At 37.1% G+C, this 25535-nt stretch overlaps 1 protein-coding gene across 1 annotated transcript; it reads right to left on the bottom strand.

Annotated features, from left to right (window-relative positions):
• Window positions 1-7046: 7046 nt before the first annotated feature.
• PPP1CB (protein phosphatase 1, catalytic subunit, beta isozyme) lies at window positions 7047-22089 on the bottom strand. Its single transcript, XM_010004933.1, has 7 exons — window positions 21939-22089; window positions 18612-18842; window positions 18162-18266; window positions 13220-13291; window positions 9655-9806; window positions 7975-8109; window positions 7047-7390 (listed from the first exon to the last, which is right to left on the bottom strand). The coding sequence occupies exons 1-7, from the start codon at window positions 22036-22038 to the stop codon at window positions 7286-7288; spliced, it is 900 nt and encodes a 299-aa protein (XP_010003235.1). The 5' UTR covers window positions 22039-22089; the 3' UTR covers window positions 7047-7285.
• Between the last annotated feature and the right edge of the window lie 3446 nt (window positions 22090-25535).

Here is a 25535-nt window from a genome sequence, read left to right as displayed (position 1 = left end):
AAAGAGTTAGGAATGAATGGGCCAATACAAACTTCTCTCAGGGGATCAACATAGCTGACTGGGGGCTAATAGCTCCAACTTAACAGTGTGGCCTAACCAAACAGTTTTGAGGAAATCTAAAGGACCAGTATGCACTCTACAGATTGCTTCTATGCCCATTACCTCATGCTCATCCACATGACTGGAGAGGGTATCTGATGAGCAGAAGTGTATGAAAGCTGCTAGAAGAATCAAGCTGACCTTTGCCTTCCTTTCTGCCTGCAGTTGGCTCATGACTCACTACCAAAGACAATGATGTGGGAACTCTGGAGATAAATCAAACACATCTGGAATATATTAGTCTTCCCACCACCTTCCCAGAGTCTCCTGCTTACTGTAGTAAGTCTGGTAAGGCAGGCTGTCAGTTCTAGGTAGATTTGACCATAGGTATCTCCAAGCTCTTGTCTATTCTTTTGCCTTAGACCACAGCTGTGAAAAGCCAACTTTGTGCACAGCCTCCCCTTAGTAACGAACCACCTGAAATTCTTCTGACACAAACTTGTCTCCCTCTTGTTAGGCTGCAATACACTTGGAAAAAAAATCATGCCAGCAAGCAAGACAACACATCCATTTTCTCCTGACACCCTGGGGGCACTTGGCCCACAACCAGTCCACAACTGCAGGTTGCCTACTGAAATAGCAGCTCTGTACCTGACATCCAAGACTCTGTTCCTGAAGTGACCACATAATGGTATGAGGCATCTCCTGGAGGACAAACTTCATGCTGCTGTTCTAAGGGCCTGGCTAAAGGAAAGGCAGCCATGAAACCTTTCAGGCTTGCTGGAAAGTGAAGGGGAAAAAAACATTACTGCAATGTCAACAGGTAACTTGCCTTTCATTTTAAGTAATCTGACACCTCATCCAAGAGCTGTCATCACCACTGCTCACAGGGTCAAGTGTAGTGTCATTAGCTCACAACCTACAGCATTTACAGAAGGGAAGATTCCACAAGAACATTATCCTTGTCTGCAGTTTGCTCAGTTCTTTGGACAGACCTTACACAGTATGAAATCAGCATTTTGAGACAAAATTGTTTCTTGGTCCAGTTCTCTTAGAGCTCACAGTCATATGGAATCACTTTTGAAGGCTTAAATGAGCCCTTCTGCTTAAACTAGCATCCCACTGCCTCTCCACACACTTGTACCAATGTCCTAGTTCCACCTGAAGCCTCACATGCCCATCCTCCACCCTAACAACATGTAAGGCAGTATTTTGGATCATTGCCACCATGGGCATACAATAGGAACAGGTGATTTCTTATACATAAAACTAAACCAAAATATCTAATTTTCATACAAAAGCATGAACTCTGCAATCCAAACCAGCCATGAAGACAATGAAAATGATTCCTTCAAAAACAAAAAATTGCTCTGAACTAACAAACTAGTGTATAGCTTTAAGAGCAACTCACTGTAGAAAACTAGTGGAACTTCGCTAAGTATCACGTGGTTCCCTCAAATCAGATCTAAACTCTATAAATCTCTTTTCAACAGTGTATGCCTATGACACCAAGCCCATATGTGGAGTAGATGAAGAACTGCTTAATTAAAAAGCAACATAAATTATGTAATATTTGGGTACATAAGGTATTCAAATTTAATACCAGACCTATTCTGATTGCATTTCCCAATTAGCTCTCCACACCTAAGCCAAAACCAACTTTTTTTTTCAGTTGTTTTTTTACTTTAATTACGTGCGCAAAACTTTTTTTCCCTTTTTTGCTTTTCTTTCACTGGCTTCTAAGTAGAAGATGTAATATTTGTGTACATAAGGTATTCAAATTTAATACCAGACCTATTCTGATTGCATTTCCCAATTAGCTCTCCACACCTAAGCCAAAACCAACTTTTTTTTCATGTGGTTGTATTGTTTTATACTAGACCTAAAAATATTTTCATCATCTTTTCCAGTCCTCCTTCAATCACTGAAAATTTATACAAAGAATCCCACCTTACTTGGTCAGACTTGGAAACAGAAGATTCCAGAGTGTGGAAGAAACCTGGAACGTTTTGCATAAAACAAAGCCTAACTTTTCTATGCTTTTAATGGCACCTCTCACTTTTTTTTTTTCCCCCCTTCAGAATCCTCAGATAATTTAAAGAGGACTCATAAAATCTGCCAAATTTAAGGGAAATAAATTTGTATGTCTGAGGTAAGCCTAGTTTCAATGCAACAAGATGTGAGTTATTATGAAGACATACACTATGGATATATTTCTGATCATATATATCTTCCTGACCAAAGAATAAGGTCTGCACATCAGATAAGTGCAGGATAAACATAAAAAAAAATGAGTTCTGCAATAATACCTTTTCACCATTGGCCTTCGACCACTAGATGGCATCTGTGTGCTAGACCAATTTTAACATTAAGAAAATGGTTATGTCAATAGTACTGGATCTTTTTCATTAAGTAACTGCTTTAAATTATTGTATAAAATTAGTATAAACAAGACAGATCAAGGAAAAGCATGTCTTCTTACCCTAGGTGGTAAAGGCAAGGCAAAAACCTACAAGACGAGCACATCAGTTGTTTGTTGTACTTTTAGGCAAGCGCCTTGAGTAGGAACAAATTAAGTAACATGTTTGTTCTCCATCACTGCTTTACCAGAACAAGGCCTTAAACCTTACAGCTCATCCTCTTAACCCAGCCTCCACAAAACTAGATGCAATTAAGATGCTGTTAAGATATTAATTAAAATGTAATTGTCACAACGTTCCCTCTCCCAGTATTTCACATGATACATGTTCTATCTTTGTGGACAGTGCAAGAAACCACTCAGGAGTAGCAACCTGAAATGTAAACAGATAACATTCTGGGGTAGGTAGGAGAAAATTAATTTCTACCTGCCCAGAAATTTGACATGACCATGAGGACTTCACACGAGGAATGTAGAAAAGCTGCTAAGAAGTAGCCAGAGGAAATGCTGTGAAATACCTGTAATTATTTTCACATCACTGTATGTTTTTAGGGACTTCAAAGCCATGGAGAAAAACATTGCATTGCAACATATTTACTCAGCAAGGTTGTCCTCCACATTCACCCAAGTTGCTCCTCTGCTTCATGTCACACGCTGCACCAGTTTGTCCACAACATGTCAGGTTTTTTTCTTGATAAGCCTTTTCAGTAATTGATTGGAACCATCTACAACATCCTCTCCTGCACTCTGAAGATTCAAACCTTGAAAGAAACATGAGCAGACAGAACCCTCTACCAAAGGGAAAAATCAGTAACTATTATTTTGCTCTCTGCAAATATAGTATAGCTACCTGTAAGATAATAGAAAAACTGCAATCCTGCCTACCTGCTTTACTTCATCCATTTAACAGTAACTGGTCAAGTTAAAACACCAAAACTTGAAATAGGATAGGCAAGCCCAGGTGTAAGAGGATTTTTCAAGCGGTGCTTGTTTCTAGAGCTCTGCCTGGGAGCTTTTCTCATCTTTAACATAAAGCTTATATCTCCACATGAAGATACAGAATAGCTTTTGCTGATCTTAACTGGCAGCTGGATTTAGTTACTTTTTTATATGGCTGCTTCAAAAGACTGCATCTGCAGCAGGCTACCGAGGAAGCCTGGGCTGCCCATTGTTAACAAAGGCAGCAGAACCCAGGGAAAGGTCTGTGCTAGGCCACATGCAGTGCATGTACTCTGTTTAGAGCTCCACCTGTTCTGTTTCAGGCAGCAATAAGAGTTTTCCTTGGAAAAGATTACTGTAGCTGTGTATTGGCAAGGGCTTATGGCAGATGGTTACTTTGAATTATGCTTTAAAATTCTCATTTATTGGGACATACAGGTACAGAGATTAATACGACTTCAAAGAAGACACTGGGGAACAATTTTTGTCCTTACTACCAATTAACATTTTGAGATCATTATTATTTATTTTAACAAGGCACACTGAGATGCAGAAGAAGTAGCTTTGCTGTTTTCCCAGCAACTCAAGGATCTATCTGTAAGCAGAATGCTCAGACACTACTAGTTCCAGAAATATATGGAAGACAAGACACTGGCATACCCAACACTACTAGTTCCAGAAATATATGGAAGACACTGGCATACCCGTAACACAAAATACCTGAACTTTTGTCTTATCTTGGTAACTTATTTACCATCTCAACACTGACTTACTGTCACATTGTCTTCCAGTGTTCAGTTCAATATGGCCTGAGCTTTGACCATGATACATTCAGTGAGATGCAAGCTTGGTTAGAAGCCCATGAGTTGCACACTGCCATCTGGTTAGATGCTGTCATAAAAACTCTGATCAACCTTGGGAACAAAGCAAGCAAAATCCATTTATGATCCAGGGGAAAAAAGTATATGGCTGCACTGAGAGCAAGCCTGAAAGCTGCTACTACTAATTAGCAGAAGCAAAGAGATGACAGCAAAGAAAAAAAATCCAAGGCTATGCCTAAATATCCCAAGTCTGGTATGGTAGTAAACCACACTGCTTGCTCTGTCACCCTTACTTGTTTGCCTGCTCATTTGAAGCCAAACATTCACATTCATCCTCATGTACATTACAAAGCAGTTAGATGAAGTTACAACTCAAACAAGTTACGGAGTCACAGTCACTGAGGCAGAGGGGCCCTGGTAGACCATGACATGGGACTCTTGAGGCAGTGAAACTGTAGCAGCAAAAAAGTGCAGAGAGAAGAGAGAGAGACTGCCTCCTAGAATCAGGTTCCCTTTTCTACCTCTTCCAGAATGAGTAATAGTAAAAATACTAAAGATCGATTTTAACATTGTAACTGTAAACTGAAGCAGTATGGTGAGTTCCGTTATGTATGTGATGCTCCTGACTTGATTTTAGTATCGAACAATCATATCTGTTAGGATAAGATTATTACATCATGTCTTTTTTTCCATAATAATGATGAGGGATGTTAGCAGACATCCCAACTCCCCAGAAGTCAAAACAGCACTCAAATCTTTTGCAAGTTATTGCTGCTATATAAACCCAGCAATTCTTCAGAATACCAAAATAAACTAAGAATTTCCTGTTTCTTTAGGACACATAAGGAGGCCTGAAGACTTTATTTTCATTTTGACACAGCATCTGTAATACAGGCGAGCATGTTAGATACTCACATAACATACAGCTTTACACCTGGACATTTAATGATACAGAAAACATTGTTCCAGAAACTAAGTAAAAAATTCAAAAGTGTTAATCCAGATGTTTGGTAACATGATGCTTCTTATAATAGAGGCTGGCACTTGGTAAAACCCAGCATTTTCAAAACTTCTAACACTAAACCTCAAGTAAGCAGTGACTTAAAAGCAGGTAGCTACCCTGTCAAGGCTTACAGAACAGTTTTCATCCATTACACCTTGTCACAAACTGAAGCTACTCTCACACAGCTCTCACCACCAACTTCCAAGAACAAGTGTCTTTGAGCAATATCAGAAGAAAATCTACCTCTACATTCTATTCTAGGTATTGAAACTCTGGTGCTTGCTTCTAGGAGGGATAAGTTAAACCATTGTTCAAAACCACAGACCAATCCAATACAAATCAATAACAGAAATATATGTTATTTTTTTAAAAAAAACAACAAACTCCACACTTTTTGATTAACAGTATGTTAAAATAACCAGTCAGACTTCAAATGAATTAGACAACTTTTACTAAATGAAAAAAACCTACATTTAAAATATGCATTTAAAACAAAATGGAATTAGAAAAGAGTTTTAAATCCATTTTTAAGAACTTGCTCGATGTGTCAGAAATCAATGTATCTCTTGCATTATATAATGTGCCAGTTCATAAAATGTAAGTTACCAGAATCCTCAATTTAACATTTTCAAAGACAATACTGAAGTCAAAGAGTTTTACATCTACTGATGCACAATTAGAATGGTATAAATCTGAAGCCTTCCCCCAAAGAAATGTAAAAATTTTACAATATTCAATAAAAGCTTCTGTTGTTTTAGCCAATAAGTATTGCATCCTAAAGCATCACAAATCTGTGCCTTTCATTTATCCTAGTATAAATTTTTTATCTTCTCTATCTCGCCATTTGCCAATGTTAACTCTTTTTAAGAAAGTAGAGGACTGAAAAGAAATACTGCAAAACTCAATCATGTACAGAAATTATTGCTACTATAGTACACTACAAAGCAGAAGTCTACACAATAGTATATGAAATTTGATCATGAAAATCCAAAGGATATAATCTTTAGTGACATAAGCCTTATAATCGTGTTGGACATTCCAACAACATTTCCTGCTCACCACTTGTCAGCTGCTGTCCACTGATGAACATCCATTTAAACGTACCCTCTCAAGAATGCCAGCTTTCAAAGGCTTAGCAAATAAGGATCTTCATGTTTTGTGGAACTATGTAAGATGAATTTTGATGTAGGTAAGAAGTTACCTGAAAGCTAAGCATGCCAAAGGTGTTTCATGCTAATAAAACTAAAGTCAAGGTACCACATAATTAAGTTACCAATTGATAGGCAATATCATTTTTGTCCTAAGTTAAATGAAGTGCCACAGCACAGTGTAATGTCAATAACTTAAAACAGTGTAGTGTACAAATTCCTTTTGTGGCAGTTTAAGTAAAAAGTCAAGACCAGTTTTTCTGTCTCAGTTTGTTGGCTGCCAAGCTGTCCGGTCTGGGCATTTTGGACTTTGCCCTTTCATCACTACTGTACTATAAACTTTGCATTATAATGAGGCATACACTTGGGCACCAATATTATGAACAACAGGGGCTTAGGGGCGAGCGTAAGAGATCCACGGCTGTTCTAAAAAGCTCCATCTTTATTTCAATTTCAAAGAGAGCTGGGAAATAAGACTAGATACCATATTTGCATCATTCTAGCTACAAATATAACCAAAGTAAAAGCAATCAAGCAACAATAAGACCACATTACACAAATGGAACATCATGCTCTCATCTGGTATAACTATTACATCAACTTTTTACTGGGATGTTGGTCAACTTTAAAAACCGTGGTAAATGTGAATATGTAGTTGCAATAGTTTTTCCTAGTATTTTTTTACTCTATGCTGGATATTTTAACTTGGAGCTATACTTGTTACAATACAGTGTCGCACGTCTTTCTACTAGAAAAAAATTAATAAAGATCCTTTACCCGTCTCTTTAAGTTAAATGTGTGACATCATAAAGGGTGTCAAATGGCTGGATGGTTTTACAGTGCACATTTATTATATACTGTAATACGGAGTTTTGTCCTTGACAGATCTGATCATGTTTCTATGTTATTCCTTTCTTCACCTCTTCTTCGGTGGATTAGCTGTGCGAGGTGGAGTGACTGGACGCCCAGAATTCAGTCCACCATACTGGTACTTGGCTTTCTTTTCAGATGGTTTCAATATCTTAGAGAAAATAAAGAAGTTCTTTGAGTCAGTGCCAGCTAAGAACATTTTAGATACTGTTAAGATATATGAAATCTCATTCTTCAGCAACAAAAGGGGTGAGGGTGGGGGACAATCCTACAAATTTCTTTATACTAAATACAGTAACATTACTTCTAAATTCTTCTAGTTTCACCACTACCCTGGGGTGAGAAGGGGAAAAAAAGGGACTGAAAACATATCCAGGAAGGTGTAGGGATTAAAATCTGGTCAGAGTACCACATTAAAAGAGCACATTAGTCTGAGTCATTAGGTATTCTGATCACTAGGTGTGACAAAAAAGAATCATCCAATTAAAACTTGAAATAAGCATCTGAATAGAGGGAATAACTTAACTTTCAGGAGTTTGGAAAACAGGAAATCTCATAGTTCTCTGGAGAACAGTTGGCCTGCAGTTCTAATTGTCCAAAAACACCAGCCAGCTGTGCAGCCCTTTCTGTAGCTCAAGTGTATTCCCCTAGACTAGGCACAAGCTCATCGACAGACTAACTCAGTCCATATAACCCTGCACCTAAAGTATCACTTAGCATACAAAAGTATCATACCTGAAAGGAACACATCAGAGTTTCATCCACACTCATCATGCCCCCTGCATTGTCAAACTCTCCACAATAATTTGGAGCTGAGAATAGGGTGACCAACTGCCGTTTAGCAAAGAATTCATATCCATCTTCAACCACCTGTCAACACCAGAGAAATCAATACAGCTCACCAAAAAAAGATACATTTTGAAGAAAAAAAGCCAGTCTTGAGGCAAACAGGACTCGTATCAAGAAGTGACAGGAACTAATCAAAAAGGTATTTTATGGCAAAAAAGCTTTCAGATAGGACAGGTTCAGTCACTTTGTCTCGTCTGGACACTGAATGACAAATCAAGTAAATTAACCTGTATGACACTTCCAGTGTTAATTATGCATCAGCTTGACTGACCAGTATTTTCATACTTGAAGTTTGATTATGCACAGCCAGTTTAAGAATCCCTGGCATTTTATGGTTTATACACAGAAACTGGATGTTTGGACTACTAGCTCAGAGCACACGAAGTCTGGATACCATCTTCACTGCAACTGTATATGTTAAGTTTCACTTACACTGGTGTCAATTGTAAAAAGCACAAATGTAGGCTTCTTTGTAATTTTGATGCTCTAAAAGCAAAGTGGGTCTGCTGTATTTTCTCCAAAAGCATGATTCATCTTTAAAATACTGCAAGTAGCACGATGCATCAGCTAAGGATGTTCCCTCTTCTCCAGAACAGAAATCACATTTTATACTGTAGTAAAATTAGTGCACTAACTGCTCACATTGGTCCAACTACCATGGTCTTTTAGAAGAAGTCCTGCTTAATTTATAAAGTACTGAAGTGACACATGAATACAGGAAATCAGCAGCAATCTTGATCAGTAGTTAAGAAATCTTAACATCCATTCCACAGAGTGACTAATCTTTTAGTGGTAAAACTGCAAGTATTTAAGTGTTCTGATAGTACGCTCAAGCCTAGCAGTGACAGAGTAGAAAGCCTATTTTTGTTGCACAGCAGGAGAGAGCTTTTAAAATTGACTAAATAATGAAACTGAAATGTTAAAGAAGGAATGCTTCAGAGGAAACTGAAACCTGATGTCCACCTAACTAGGACGTTTGCTTAAACGTAATAAAAACTGCAAAAAAGTGCACTCCCACGATCACAAAAATACCCTTGCTTTCTGCACATTGCAGGAAATCAAATAATCTATGCCAAAGTATTCTACGTAGCCAAACCAAAATGAAGGCAACAGTGAAAACTTTTGTGTGCAGACCTGTTTGTAGAAACATTAAAAATGCATTTAATACTACCATGAAGTGAGGCAAAAATAGTTTAATCCACAACTACCAGATAGCTGTAGATAGCTACACAAATTGAAGAACTCTGAAACTTCAGTGTAAATCTCAAATTCAAGTCACTTTTTTTACTTTAAACCTGGAAAATTTATCTCTGATGTTCATATACAGTAATCTAACAGCAAACAAAGAAAGACCTCAACAGGGAAATTGTGTTAGTATTTTACCTCACTGACATTAGACAGAGTTCAATGAGACAAAACAAAGACACAGCCTTATAGTACCTTTATCTTTTTTTTCCTAGAAGTAACACAAAGTAAGTTGCAAATATATCCTAATGATAAGCAGCTCCAAAAAGGCTGAAAGTCTAGAAGAAAGGGCTTAAGAAGCAACAGCAGCATAAGTCATACCTGGTGAGCTCGACAGATCAAATCCAGATCGTGACGATTCAGAAATTTACTGACCACATCAGCACCAAATGTGAAAGAGACGCCACGATCATTTTCACCCCAACCTTGCACATCTTTGTCTGGATCAGACCACAGCAGGTCACACAGCAAGCCTTTGAAAGATAATAAAAGTGAAGATGCTTAAGAGGTATCATTCTATAAAATAAAATTATTTAATTTTAAGTACAAGAGCAACTCTCCTAAAGAAAATAAGCCTTAGCAACAAATTCAGCAACACTTAAACTGCAATTCAGACAAAAGATACGGTCTATGTAAGTCTGGAGATTTTTCTCCCCACCCTCACCGCTGATAGCACCTTGAGACAAAGCAAGTTAGAGGCAAATAGTTTTCTGAAAAAAATATTTTAATTGTAATATTCAGCATGTTTACAGTGAGCATTTGAGGAGTTTAAAAGTATTAGAGCAGGTGAATTTTAAAAAGCAACCATCAACTTCACAACTCACCAAGAAAGCTGTTTGAAAGCTGCAATAAATTTTAAAATCCTATGCAAGGCCAGTCATTAATACAGCAAATAAACTTGTACCACAAGCTTCTGAACATGGAACAGCTTTGATTCTTCACGAGAGTCAAGAATCTCATGTGACTAAATCAAAAGTTATCATGGCAATTCTGGTAGATTGTTTCAGATAGCACTTTCCGTTTGCTTCAACTTAACTGCTAACTTCTCAAAAAACCTCATGCCAACCAGCCTGGAACCTAAATTAGAACAATAAAGCTCTCTGGCATTTTAGTAGTGGTCAAGATCTTTTTTCTGCTGCCAACAAACGTTCAGCTAAATCTGGAGTTAGAACTAGGAATGAAAAAAAAATCTGCTAGATCAACTGCAATGCTCTTATACACAGAGCTTCCAAAGCATTTTCACATCAGAGAGAACCAGGCCAATTCAACTTCAACACCAACAAACCAAAAAGCCTTAAAAATGTATTTCTTAGTTTTCCATTAAATTGTACTTTTTTTAACTCCTGAGGACTAACCCTTAGGCACCTAAATACTTCAGATGTTTCACACTGTTTCACAAGGATATGCCAGCAGGCTCCTTTATCTGTCATTCAGAAGTTTAATTCACTATTATGTCTGGCTATTTGCTAAACAAAATATTGAAGATGCTATTTCTTAACAGATCCTTCAAGATGTAATCAAGCAAAACTAATGTCTTCAAACTTATTGTGCAACTAGACCAGTTTATATTTACACACAGCTATCAAATAGTCTTTGATGCCTGTTACAGTTCCTCTCTAGCAGAAAGTATGATTTTATTTGCTTTCACAAGACAGAAAAGAGCAAGTGCAGCTGCATTTAAGATAATCAATCTAGAAATTAACTGTTGAATATAGACAGCATATAACAAAAAATTACTTTGCTGAAACTTAGTTCTATACTGAATAACATGTTCTCCAAAACAGAATAGCTGCACTAATCCCTAATGGTTTTTTAATGAATTTCCAATGAGGGTCAGAAGCTGCTTGTCTCAGCTGCTTAGAAGGTGATTCCTCTTCTATTCTCTCCCCAAAATCAGATAATTTTATAGTTATATACAGAAACAGGTACATCTGTCCTATAATCTTCAGTAGTAGTGCAACAAAATCCTGCAACAAGTTTGTCTAAGCTACGCTGCCCAAGAAGGTTTGTATTTTAACATACATCTCCCATTGAAATAGCTTTGGTTGACCAGGAGCTAACATAAGGCATTCAAGATTACCCAACAGATGGAGTTAGTTTCCTAATAAGCAAATAGTTGGCAAAGCTGACCAAAACACATCATTTTACTCTGGCCTTGTAAAACGCAAATACTTTTAAAAGTAACTGAAGGCAAGTGATTTAAGTTGGAATACAGTCAGATTTGAGCAAACAGCTTTCAAACCCCATAAAAATGCAAGCAAAGTAAGAGGTCTTTACATTGCAATTGAGGTTGAAAAGGCTTTTTTTTTCCATCAGGCTCGAGAAAGCTGTTGTAATGATCTACTCTTCTCAGCACGAGCCACACAAACATCTACCAAGAATTCCTCTATCAACACACACATTCACCCTTATCAACTTCCTTCCACAACAGTATAGCTTTTAGGGATTTGTACCTTTCAGAGAAGTGAGACCCCTTCCATTTATTTTTTTCACTCCCATTCTGTAATATTGGCCTTAAGTGGGTCCAAAAGACCAAGACCTTCTACATCACTGTAGCTTATGCACACATGCCTCTCTCTGACGGGTCATTTTGTTTTACCGTAGCTGGTAAATACCCAGCTACTGCTTCTGAAAGTAAAGCTGAGACTACACATCAGGTTGTAAATCAAAACCCTTTTTTATATCTCTATACTTATTTTTAGGAGGTACTAAGAACACAATTTCGGTGGAGCATCCATGGAAACCAAAACTACATTTTGCAAGGGCATTCCTGGGTGCGGCTCAAGCATAAGTAGTAGCCTGCTGCACAGAACTACCCTGACAGCTTTGATAAATTTAAGATTGAGCACCTGTACTAAGACATATTTGGTTATGCATTCAGTGAATTTTAAGTAGCACAAAAGGAAGAACAATGTAGTAATTTATACTAGAGAAACTCTCATTTACCAGTCTAGTAATTCTTCTTAGTGCCAAGTGTATATATACCAGCTTGCACAGAAATGTTAGTTTAAGGGTCAGTACCTACATAAATACTAGTCCCTGGAGCACTCCCATGCATCAGCACTGAGGAGCATTACTGGAAGTAGAATTCTTCTATTCCAAGGTTTAACTGTAATTGTAATGTTTCAAAAACAGGTTTAGATGTGGTACCTCCTGTGCATGTTATTTCAGACCACTGTTGAAATCAGCACTTTAAAAAATATCCTACTGTACTGCTCCACGGTCTTTCCAATGCACTAATAACAATTTTGAATAAATGGGACAATAAGGAAGATAATTAATTAAACCATTCAAAAGAACACTGTACAGAAAGCACTGGCAATTTGCATACAACACCTATATACAAAGTATTACTGTATTAGTAGGAGATTTCAGGACTAGCACATGACACAAGCAATTGAAATCCCAATCACAGTGAAGTAGGAGCTATATTTCACAAATTTAAAGAGGAAAAAGATATGGCCCCAAGTAGAGAGAAGCCAAAAGATTTTAACTGCCAAAGCTTGCCAAGTATCATTTATGGTTTTTGATAGACTAAGAGGTTTGGGTAACAAACCTTGCCTAACAACAGCAAGAACTAGCTGTTTAGTTCAATTTGATTTTTCATTAGATTTCTAAGTTTGTTTTAAGGCAAATGTGGTTAACTTCCTAAACCTGGATAATGCATCCTAACCTGCTCTGACAATCAAGAACCATGTGGGCAATAGCCTCTAACGTGTCAGATAACTTAGTGATCTTGAGGAACAGGACTCGTAACCTGCGCAGACATCAAGGAATACCCTACTGTGAACAGAGATTGTGTTATGTCACTGCATTGTCTGTACAGAAATCGATTAAACCTGTTTCATCATTAAGACCTATTTACAGTAAATTCTGTGTCACTCACCTGTGTCAGGAACATCTGTAGGTCTCATAATTCTCCGGATCTGCTCCATTGACTGCAGATCTGGAGACAGTCCTGTAAATAAAAAAAACACCAAGTGACTTATCTACCTATACTATCAGTAAAAGGGATTCCAGAAATTACACAATTAAAGTCATACAGCATCCACTGTTTCCACTGTAATATGAAAAAAGGACAGTGAGCTATAGAACAACTAAGGTCCTGAACAGAGGGACAGAGAATAACACAAGTGAAATCCGTAAGGGGTTTTAATTGGTTTCCTACTTTTCTTTTATCTACAGAACTCCAAAATTAAGTATGTTGTCTTAAACAGCTTACTAGAGAGAACCACTGAAGGACACCATTCCCATTATCTAACATAATTAAAACTGGATGCAGATGACTTTTTTAACAACTGAAGGAAAATCCTCTACACAACTTTAAAAGGCCACAAGCCAAAGCAGCCTGCAGGTGTGACTGGAATCATAAGCCACATGATCGTATTTCAGTATTTTACCACACATCAGCTCAGCAGCAGTCACTGGATGCTGTAAACAAATACTAGACTGTGAAACTGCCACAGAGGAGCACAAGATGGTGAACAACTACAGCCCAGCTGCGTAGTCATTTATAAAATCATAGTACCTTTATTACTCAAAACCTCATTTAACACAAAGACAGCTCCTTGTAATTACATGTAATTACAGCCAAAGTGTGCCATTCCAAAGCCACCCTTTGAACAGCTTTACAAAACCTAGAGCTTTTCTACTTAAGGCATATAGGCATAAGAGCCTACTAGATGCACTAGCATCTTACTTAACACATCCTTAAATAAGGATCCTAAAATGCAATACATTACTTAGGCCAAGAAAGCTGCAATTTTGGAAATAGAGAATGAAAACCCAACTTGTGATGAAGCATATACCATATTAGAAAGCCATATCCATTTTACTCAGCCCAAAACTCTGAAAATGATACAGGAAAACTTGTCATTGGAAAAGAGACACCATGTAAAATAATTTCAGCTGACATCAGTTTGCACAGTGGCAATGTACAGGAACAATGACTCCAAGGCATTTGATATAAATACTTGAGGAACTTTTCTTCATATACTAGTATTTTTAGTTATTTTTGTAGAAGAAGTCTTATGATAAAAGCCTTTTATCACCATCAGCTTGTTAAAGCTGTCTTCACAACACTACCTTGAGGTTGTGAAGGATGACAGAAATTTTGCATTGAATAGCTTAAAGGAGTTTTAGTCAATTCTACTTAAATAACAATATAAGGATACTAATACAAACTCAAGTAGACAGTCAGCTTTTAAACTTTGACCAACCTACCACTTCCCCTTCCTCAGAACTAATCTATATGCATGCAGATTACATGGGCAAAGCCACGTGGATTCTACTGATAACTACTCAGCACCACATCTTGAGGACAATCTTCAGTGAAACGAACACAACCAGTTTGACCTTCTGTGAGATTACAGCTCTGTGTTTCAGGTTCCACCTGAAACATGAAGCTCTTTTAAAGATAATACATTATTACAAGCCATGTCTCAACCCTGCAGCTGTTAATTTTTGTGCTGTTTTATACTACTGTAAAATAGTAAAATCCCACAACTGCCAGCATATTTGTAGACATCTTTGTAACCACCCAAGAGGTCTTCTCTTCCCAAATATCTTCCTAACTTGCACTGTACAAAAAAACAGCTAACGTCTCAAGTTCAGATCTACAGACAAAAGTCGTACATGATCAGCATTACATAAAGGAAACAAGAATGCAAACACAGGCTACTAAAGCTCACTGTCAAGCTGCTGCCACTACTGAAAGAACACTGAAAATCAGTACACAACTGAATGAAGCTGTCTTGTCACATAATGGCAGCTAGGCACAGAAAAAGTATCTTTCAGTATATTATGGTCTTGAACTGCAAGATCACCCCTTCCCTAAGGTGAAAGAAAATTTTGTTACTCCTGGCAGACTCAACAAATCCAGGCTCTAGATTTGAGCCACTCCTTGATCAGCGCAACTGGTAAAATAAGAATGGTAGTAGTGTGTAAATCCAGGCAGCTCCTCAGGTTTCTTTGGATACTACTTAAGATTATCAAGGAGACTTCACCTTCAACATACATTTCATTGTCATTAGTGTCACATGAAGAACAGAATTTCAGAGCTTGAAAATACTATGTAAATCCAGTCATAACATGACTCCCATCACAGAGCTTAAATTCAATGTGGTAAGACCAACATGCTCCATCAACATGGCACTACAACATGGACATAATTTAAAGAAACTTGAAGGTAATCACGTCTCCAAACATTAGAACTATAGTCTGTCATCATAGATGAAGAGAACAATACTGAAAAGAATACAAAACAGAGAACAATGGCAGAAAGTTGGAAAAGGTTAAAGCTTTAATGAAGTGGAATAAAGAGCAAAGTCAGAAGTCAAGAGGACAGCCTTAAGAAAAGGCCAAAATATTAATTGTATGAGGAACATGGAAAGACAAGGAAAAGAGGGAGGTAATGGAAAGGATACAATAAAAGATCCTTTCAGCTGCATGAACATTTGGAGACAGGGGTGGTGATACAAATTTGATTTATACCATGTAACAGAGAACTCAAGAAAAGCAGATGCCCAGAAAAATCTCGGTAAAAAAAGCTGATACATGATTTTAAAGCTATTGTAGATAGCCTACTGGGGTAAGTTAGGTGCCTTTTGTTTTACTATGTTATGCGGTTTTGCAAAGTTTTATTATATATCCCAGAGGACAATATTTTTAAAATAAACTATGCAAAAATGCGCAATATAGTAAAAAAGGCACCTACCTTATATCTACATGCTAGCTTCAGCATCCAGCAGAGTTGAATGGTTTGTGTTGCTGTCTCAGTGTTTATTATAGTAGTAACATCATGAAAAGGCGCTGACAGTCCATGACTTCATGGAATCTGGAATGCAGTTTGGACAGGATTGGAGAAGAGTGGAAAAATGTAAAAACTTACTGATGTGCTAAATGTCCACTGATTTATTAGGAGCACACAGCATGTTTATTAATCTTTTCACTTCATGTCACAGCCACAAGTGAGTGTCAGCAATTTTAGTTACAGATGAAGCCTGTACAAGTTTAAGTGTCAATCATAATATATTAAAGCAGTAAATACTGTTTTTCATGAAACAATCCTTATACTATGCACAAAATTGAAGTTTTCCTACTTGATTAAACAAGAGGTTAACCCCCCTATATTTATAATAAAGCTTTAATTATTTTTTTTTCTTGAAAAATAGCTTTTAGGCTTCTTGCTCATAATTCAGGTCCAAAGTGCATATACACACAAAAGTACCAGTTGTGTTCCAGAACACAACATTCTACTCTACCTGCTAAGCTTCCTTGATTACATTCTACAACCCACCTAAGCTTAATTGTTTGCCTGAAACATGACAGTATTTTGTCACCATTGACTCTCTACTGTTTCCCAAATAGAACAAAATTCAAAAATAGTATAATGTAGTAAAAGAAATTTGTTAAATGGTTTAGCCACAGATAATAGACTACCATGCTGCGAAAGTGACTTTGTATCTCAAATTCCTAAAAGTATGAGATCTAGCTCATAAGACAGGTACATTTTCTAAAAAAAAAAAAAAAAAAAAAAAAAAAAAAAAAAAGACACTACACTGATTGAGAAGGAAATGAAAATATGATCTATGATCTCTCAATGCTACCTGGAGACTTGCAGACTCAACTGTTTAACTGTCAGAGCATATTATGCGTAAGACTGACAGCTTGTACAAACAGGCACTGAAGGCAGAAGCTTTCAATACAAGATGCATGAAGAACCAGGATCATTTTTACAGCACATTCCATACAGACAGAGCTCTTGCAGAGATACCTGTAAGTAGTAAAGACAGAATGGCAGCCATCAATACAACCTCACAAAGTCTGGAAGAGTCTGCTCAGGAATTTTGGGTGCATGCTATTTATCATTCCAAACAGAACTGTTTAGTCAATAGAGAGGTAGGTCTCTGCAGTGGTCTCGTTTCCACCAGTCTCTATTTCTCTGACAATTCAAGCGTGAAACCTACCAGACCATCTCTGTAACACTTAGTGCAAGGCATCAAGTTGCTTATCAATGGATGTAGTTGCAAATACAGCTGCAAAAACACAGGATGGCTTTTACTACAAATAATTTGAAATTTTTGTCAATTTTTTGATTCTGCCAGGTCCCAAATACCTGTAAGCACCACTGCCTGTAAAAACATGGGAAGTCCCCTTCTATGTAGATTAGAGCCCATGTAGGTTCCAATATTCAGACAAGTCACAAGCCTTGGTCAGATCAACACCAAACATTTTTTTCACTACAAGAACAGAGGAGCATTGGGACAGGCGCCCACAGAATGTAGATTCTTCCAAAAGCACGGGAAAGATCAAGCCATGCCTGACCTGCTCTAATGCCAACAAACATCTTCAAGCAGAAGGCTTGACTAAGTGACAGCAGAGGTTCTCTTCCCCTACATCTTACCAAAACAGCTGAAGAGGCCAAGACTATAAAGCTGGGGCTACTTGTCAATGTTACTCTTTCATGTCACTGCCACGGGTGTCAATGTCAGCCAAGGCAGCATAGATAGATGGTAACAGCAACAAGCCATGTAGCAAATTAGATGAGAATTCTAGCATTCAGTATCCTTCAGAGGGAGACATACTGATAGGAATACCTACTGATGCATTCACTCCTCAGGCACAGAGGGCCTTTATCAGGTAAGGATGACATCTGTCTGATGCCAGGTACACAGAAAAGCACAAGGCATAACAGCAGCCTTTACAAACGATATAAGGTTAAATATGTCCAGCTAAGTATCAGGTATGCAAATCCACTCTCCATTTGGTACAACATTAACCCAAATACCAGTTTTAGACACAGCTTTTAAAAGCAGCTACTAGCTTACCTCCATGACAACAGAAGATCTTCTCATCCACAATGGCTGCAATAGGCAGACAGTTAAAACAGTCTGTGAAGGTCTTCCACAGCTTAATGTTAAATCGTCGCTTGCCTACAAGAACAGGGTGTGACATTAGGAAGAGAAGGTTGTTTTCTTAAAGCCAACCTGCAATACATATCACAAACTGACCAAAAATGTTAGCCAACTGTCTTCACAGGGATTTATTTCCATTATTGTAATTCAGTTTCAATCTCCTGCAATAGCATTTGAAGGACAACAGAAAAGCAAATAATTCTCTAGAGTGCTTTTAACCTTGGTTTGAAATGTTATTTTCCAAAGTTTCAAAGCAGATTCAAAAAATATGGAAATTCTTGTGGCATAAGAGTCACTACTAGAAGTGTGTCCGAAACACAGTATTAATTTATAAGTCTTTCAAAATAAATGGGTTTTGCTTACATTCATCATAGAATCCATAAATCCGATTGATGCTAGCACACTCGTGATTTCCTCTTAAGAGAAAGAAGTTTTCCGGGTATTTGATTTTATATGCCAGTAATAGGCAAATAGTTTCCAGAGACTGTTTGCCTCTGTCTACATAATCTCCCAGGAACAGATAATTAGCTTCTGGTGGGAATCCTCCATATTCAAATAATCGAAGCAAGTCTGTATACTGACCATGAATATCACCTGAGTAAGAGAACATTTAATGACAATTAGTCCAACAATATAAAGAATACACAAACCAAGAAGTCAGCTCATCATTTATTAATTGATCTTAAAAATCAGTATTTCCTTTAAAAGCAAACTTGTAACATATCAGAAGTGCAAATCATGTTCAAATTACAAACTGAAGTACTCACTAAATATAAATAACGCACAGTATTCTCAGAACTATGTCAGTCATGAAACCAATCTAAAAACCAAAAGCTACAGAAGTCTTCACAACTAAGTTTAAGCTTTCTAAGCAAGCTCTTTATTTGCTTAAATTAGAACAAGGTCAGAAAGGCAAACTCTGATGGAACAGTTACATGGCCATGAATCCAATGGATTAAGAGAAAGTAACATTAGTTACTGCAAAAACAGATCAGTGAAGAATCTAGATACAGCAACTGAACAACATGCTGACAGAGCACTTCCGTCAAAGGTCAACTGCTTATCCTCCCATAACAATGCTGTACTAAAGCTGAATGTTGGGGAATAGGAGCCAGCTCCTCTTTTGATGCAATAATTCATACAAAAACGGTACAGAGACTCAAAGACTGATATCCTTTACAAGATATTCAACCCTGCCAGTATTTTTTAGGAAAAATAACCATCACCTTACTCATGACACTGCCAGCTTTGAAGTTATGCAGGCTTTCCACAGAACAGGTCTATATGGCAATTCCAACACCATAGTGTATCCTGTCAGGCTAGCCAAAGCTATTCATGAGCTATCCATAAAGTCAAAGATTACACCAACACTGCTTTACCATAACCGGTCAAATACCTGCAATGTATTCCAGCTGACTGCAGAATTCATTACCAAAGTGACTGAATGCAAAAAAGCTACACAAGAAGCCTTCAGCACAAGCTGTATGCTGTATAAATCTAGTATCTCCAGGGCCCTTATATTAAGCATTCCATAAATGCATTTTCTCTCTGCTGCTCATTCAGTGGCAAAATCCCAACTTTGTTGAGCACAGCCATTCTCCGGTAAAGCGCTAACTACCTATGGCCTTAGAAAAAGCAAAACACCAAAACATACACATCTTCACAAGTTTTTCCGTAATCTTAAACAAAACAGGTTCCCCAAACTGTATGTTCTATGGTTCATTAATCAAAGCATACAGTAGTAAGATTACCTAGCTATATTCCTCTTCCCTCTTTCCATTAGAAATGCAATAGTTCCTCCTCTAGGTAGCATTTTTCCATACCTATTTCTCACTTAGGGAGAAGAATTCCTTCCTCACTTTCTTCTAATATCAGAATTATGTATCAAGTAAACATACTACAGATTGAATATTACAATTATTTTTATTGTCTAGAACTACTTTATGAATGTAAGTCGGAGGGATCAAAGTACTTAAAGGGTAAAGAAACTTTTTGTAGAAATAATTTTGTAAAAGAACATTTACTTTTCCATTCAGGACATTTGGCATACAGCTTAACATGAACACAAGTTACATTGAAGCCTACCAAATATAAAGCTTTATAGTTAAAAACATGTAAATGAAATGTAAAAAAACCCGTGTAAAATGAATGTCTACATAATATCTTACATTAAAACACAGCCATTCAAGATGTAAAAGCTTATTTTGAACTGACTTGATTACAGGAGAAGACAGCCCTATAATGGTTCCTAAGGCATTGCCTGAACACACTAAAATAGTCGTTCAAAAGAAGTATAGCTGTGTATTTTGCTTTTTGTGAAAACCATTTTTTTTTTCACTTTCATCTACATGCATCTTTGACAATTGCTCTAATATTAAATTTAGATGGTGCTATCACTGTGTTTGGAATCCCGTTTAAAAATAAAAAATGCCTTAACTGTGTATTTGCTACCCTATTAATGTGCATCTAACTGTCCCTTCAAACACACTGATTTAAGCAAATTTGAAACTAATTCTGAAGGAAGCTAATTATATTTTCTGCAAAATTTAATTGACTTACATACAATCTAAATGTCTAAGTCTTCATTTTTTCTTTATCTACAAATACGATGAGACTACTGAAGCCTTTCCAGCATAGCATAAATACATTGTGCTAAAGCTGGATTTACCTTGAACTTTATTTATGTCATTAGGCAAGCTGGTCCCATTTTTTCTCCTCACCCTATCAAGCAATTAGTCATTTAAAAATGACTTTGTCATCAGTGTTTTTTTAAACTTTATTTTTAATTTGTAATAACCTACCTTAATGTAAGAAACATTGCTACTTTAGGTCTGCCAGGAAGAAACTAATCAATCTTTGAGCATGTTAGAACAACAAATTCAAAGACTGCTTCAATTGTAATACTATGATGCTTAAAAAGCCTAATTTGAGAAATTACATACTTTGTAAAGACTGCATCTGATGTGAATAACTTGAAGGATGACTACAAGCCAATATTTACAATACTTTTGCAACAGTTTTTAACAAATTTGCATGCTTACTAACAACAGTGTGGTTTTGAAGAAGCCTAGCATCTTAAAGGTTTAGGTAAAGAACAGATTTTAATTTTATCTGTATCTGATAGCAATAATGATTGTTAAAACTTGCTATAAAGCTCAAGGAATTTATACATGGTAACTAAACCTAATTTCACAGATTGCATCCAATTTTTTTCAGTTGAAAGACTAACAATGCTTTCTTCAACACTATATTTGAAATGCTCCATTTCACATACGTAAAGGTATTTGTTTTGCTCATGGTTTGAAGAAAGCAACTACAAGATTAAATACTCGCTATTTTTAAAGACACTAACAGCTTTTTGAAATAGTGATCAAACAAACAGCAGCTCTGTACAAGCAGAAGGGACAGGTTACAAAATTTGCACTAGATGAGGGCACAAGCAGCCCTTATTGCCAACAGAACTTGCTCCTACATAGTACTAGGAGCACCAGCAATCTACCAACTGTTAGCTGTATTTTCTTGAATTAATCCTACATAAACTGAACATGACAGTTAAGACTGTGAAGGGCTCACTCTAACTTGTCTCACCCAAGTCTTGGTCACTTGCCCATCTCGGTATGCTTCCATCCACCTAGCACAGAACTAGAGTAAAATACCTAAATAAAACACATACATACGAAGTTTACATACCACAAATTTTCAGAGGTGCTTCTAGTTCCAGGAGAATAGGCTGGCTAAGAAATATTTCCCGTGACTTTATGCATAAGCCTCGAACTTCTGCTTCGGTCATCTGAACGATCTTCCCAGGACGACATCCTCGTACTGAAATGAGATGTTTAATAATTGAAGGTAACTATCTCAGATACACAGCAATAAATAAGTGCAGATAAGCTGTATTTGACATGTACAGTTGACAAAGAGCCAGCAGCACACTTCAGCATACCTACCAAATTCCAGTGACTTCTAAAATGAATCTCTGATACTGTGGTAACCTGCACTCAGAAAGCCTGTATGCATTCCTGTTAAATCAGGTTCTCAGGAGAGAACAATTAAGGCTTGCTTTCAACCACATTTGGATAAATATCAATTTCACAAAGTGTTTAAAGGAACAATCCCATTATGTCATTCACAATAGGCAAAAAAACCTGAGAATGGAAATCCTGAAAACACTTTCACATTAGCATAAAATAAACCTCTTTCAAACTGTTGAGTTCAACAAGGCTAGCTAAATACAAAGAAAAAAACCACAATCACATTTACATACATGTGCAGCTGCACATCAAACTAAAAACTATGAAAGTTTAATGAAACCTTCATTCATATATAGAGGCTCTTGAGTTATTGGAGTCTTTATGTCCAAAGTCATTCTAATTAGAATTAAATTGAATTTCTACACCAATAAGTCAGGTACTAAGACCTATATTTAGCACTACATTTTCAAAAGCATTCACGTCATTGCGTTCCAACCAACATCCTCTGGCTAAGTTTCTCTAAAGCTGCTTCTTTCCACAAATATCTATATGACTCCTATGTCATAATGTGTCTTTAATGAGACAGGAAAATGAAAAAAAAGTGTCTGTACTTCGGCTGATCTAGTTCAGTCTTGCATCTCAGTATAAACCAAACTTCAGAATTCCAACTAGAAAGCCAGAAAGTATCAGTATGTACAAACAGGCAAACAACCTGTTCTGCTATCTGCTGTAGATGGAAGCAAAACTCAGCATTAAACCATAGTAGTACCTACAAGAGAAGGTGGTATGAAACTTTAGAAGTTCAAATTCAAATGCTTTCAAACTCTAACATAGTAAGATATCACTTTGAAAAATTTAGCTGCAACTTAAGGAAGTTTAGGAATCCTTATGACTGCATGCTTCTCCCAGCACATCTGACTATTTCACCATGATATGAATTTTTAATAAACACCAGACACGCATGTTACATTGAGGTTAGGAAGCAATCACAGGAACATGTGAAAAGGCAGAAATGAAGAATAGCTTTCAGAAGCAGGGAAGAGAAAATGTGAAATTAGATCCTGGGACAGTCAGTTGGGGTTGAGAATAGCAGGAGGGCTGGTCTGCCTGCAGTAAGGATACACTGGAAATACTTCACTTAGAATCTCACAAGAACAAGACTGTGGTACACAGGACTTCTTTCCATGACACTCTGAATCAGTACCAGGTGATATTTGCCATATGGTAAGTCACACTCCTTTTGCTAATTAAGATTTCAACTATACTTGAAGAAGCAAAACAGCTTTTTTTTTCTGTTTTTCTTCATGTGCTAAGATGTTGGCTTACATATTAAAAGAATACAGAAGCAGACATTAGACACAAACAAGATGACTAGAAAAAAATAGATGCCTATAGGCTTCCATTTCATCACATCTCAAACATCTACTAATTGATGCATTTATAGATACACTTTTAGCCTCACGGGGACTTTTAGCAAAAAGAAAATAAAACTCAGTCTTGACAGCTTTGCACAGGACTTGATTATCCACTCTGAGGTTCCAAAATGCTCCAACCTCTACCTTTTCAAGTGCTTACATTCCCATAGCTTATAGAGAACTTTTCCACAGACCAGAAACTCATTTGGATAGGTACAATAAACTGTCACTGTACATGAAAAAGATCCTACCTGAAAGAGCACAGTCTTAACACCAAAATGGCTATAATTTTATTGAAACAACTGCTACATTTTAAACCCATGGCTTACAATATCAAGGTCATGCCAAAGCAGCATGCAGCACAACTAGCTTTTCAGTCCCATTCTTCCCCTACAAACTATGTATCTTTTTAACCTGTTTTGATAATTATATTATCCTCTGTATTTGGCAACTTGAATGTTTTGCAACACCAGAATTAAGCCACTTCATGTAGATTAAAACCCAGAAGTGATGCAACTGAACATTTTTTACATCCACTCTACTTTTGGAAATTGAATTCAGGAAAGCACACCAAACACAACACTAGTATTTCCATTAAGTAGCATCAGACCAAGCACAGAGTCCAAAATTGAAACAGTTCAAGGAGCACACTCATAATACTCAAAATAACTTTGACCTAATCAATATTTCTTCAATCACTAGCTATAGCTCCCTTTGAAACTCACATGGAGGTGTATACTTGGAACAACTGCTTTAGAGGATTGAGGATTTAAGTGCTGCTGGTTTTTTGCACTAGAAGACGTGGCCAAAACACAGCTCCTGACTTCAAATTTAACTGCTAAGTGTATTGATATCAGTTCTTTACTTTTAACAGTAGCACCTTACATGTTTTAAGCCCTTAACAGACAACCAAAAAAAGGCTGTAATTTATTACCACACTATGGATTCCCCAGATGAGTTTCTACAACTGTGGCAACTATGTCAGTCTCAGAAGAGGAGACAACACACATAATGACTGCAGTTACTTCCAGACCTTGGAAAGGGTATAAATTTGGGCCAGCACACCTTTGCAAAGGCACCCTCCCCCCTCCATCTGAACAGTCAGCAGCTCCACATAGCAAACATATAAGCTCAGTTCACCCGAAGAAGTACAAAGCATGTGGTTTCCTGAGGAATAATAATCTATATAGGAGTTGAGAGAAATTAAGTTTTCACCTGCAATCCCCTGATGATCAATAAGGGTACTACATATTGAAAAATGAGAAGTCACCCTGGCAGCCTGAGCTCTTTACTGGATTCATGAAGGCACTGGAAGGATCACCAAGTAGTCATCCAAAAGAGTTGTTCCACAGCTGTGGTACAAATACATGAACAACACTAAGCATCTTTTTCACCAGCTTACTCAACAACTAAAGTTTTGTTGAACTTTCCTTGACTCAGCTGAGCACTGTATGGATTGTAAACAAAAGCATCTCTCACCACACTTAGCTTTTAAAAAGCTAAATCCCCAAAAACAGATTTAACAGACATTGTAAGAATGAGACAGAGAATGTAACCCATGTTTTTCAGACTCATTTACAAATTACTACAGCTAACTTTTCTTACAAGTCATAGCTGCATATATTGTAAAATACATAGCTCCCAAAAAGCCTTTTACAGCATTGAGAAAACAAGTTTTAATGGCTGTCATTTACCCAAAGCAGAAACAGCATCTCAACATTAGACAAATTAATTCTCTTTATTCTAAGACATATATACTCTGTAAACAAGCTTTGATTTACACAAAAGTCTTCAGTAGGGACAGCAATTCCTGTTGTAATACACAATCCCACGTGCATAGCACTATGCTAGAACAAGCGATTGCTGCAAGAAGCTTAAAGCAAAGTGACAGAGAATAGAGA

Source organism: Chaetura pelagica, unplaced genomic scaffold (genome assembly GCF_000747805.2).
Source record: "Chaetura pelagica isolate M959 unplaced genomic scaffold, ChaPel_1.0 scaffold13, whole genome shotgun sequence".
NCBI classification, from domain to species: domain Eukaryota; kingdom Metazoa; phylum Chordata; class Aves; order Apodiformes; family Apodidae; genus Chaetura; species Chaetura pelagica.
This window is presented reverse-complemented; position numbering and strand designations above follow the sequence as displayed.

Excerpts from the sequence above, each read along its gene's own strand:
- PPP1CB (XM_010004933.1), bottom strand. The coding sequence starts at position 22,038 with ATGACCGAAGCAGAAGTTCGAGGCTTATGCATAAAGTCACGGGAAATA. Across the intron at positions 9,807-13,219 it reads TACAGATGTTCCTGACACAG|GCTTGCTGTGTGACCTGCTG; the intron begins GTGAGTGACACA and ends TATCTTTCAAAG. Across the intron at positions 7,391-7,974 it reads CTCTGATGTGTTCCTTTCAG|ATATTGAAACCATCTGAAAA; the intron begins GTATGATACTTT and ends ATTTTCTCTAAG.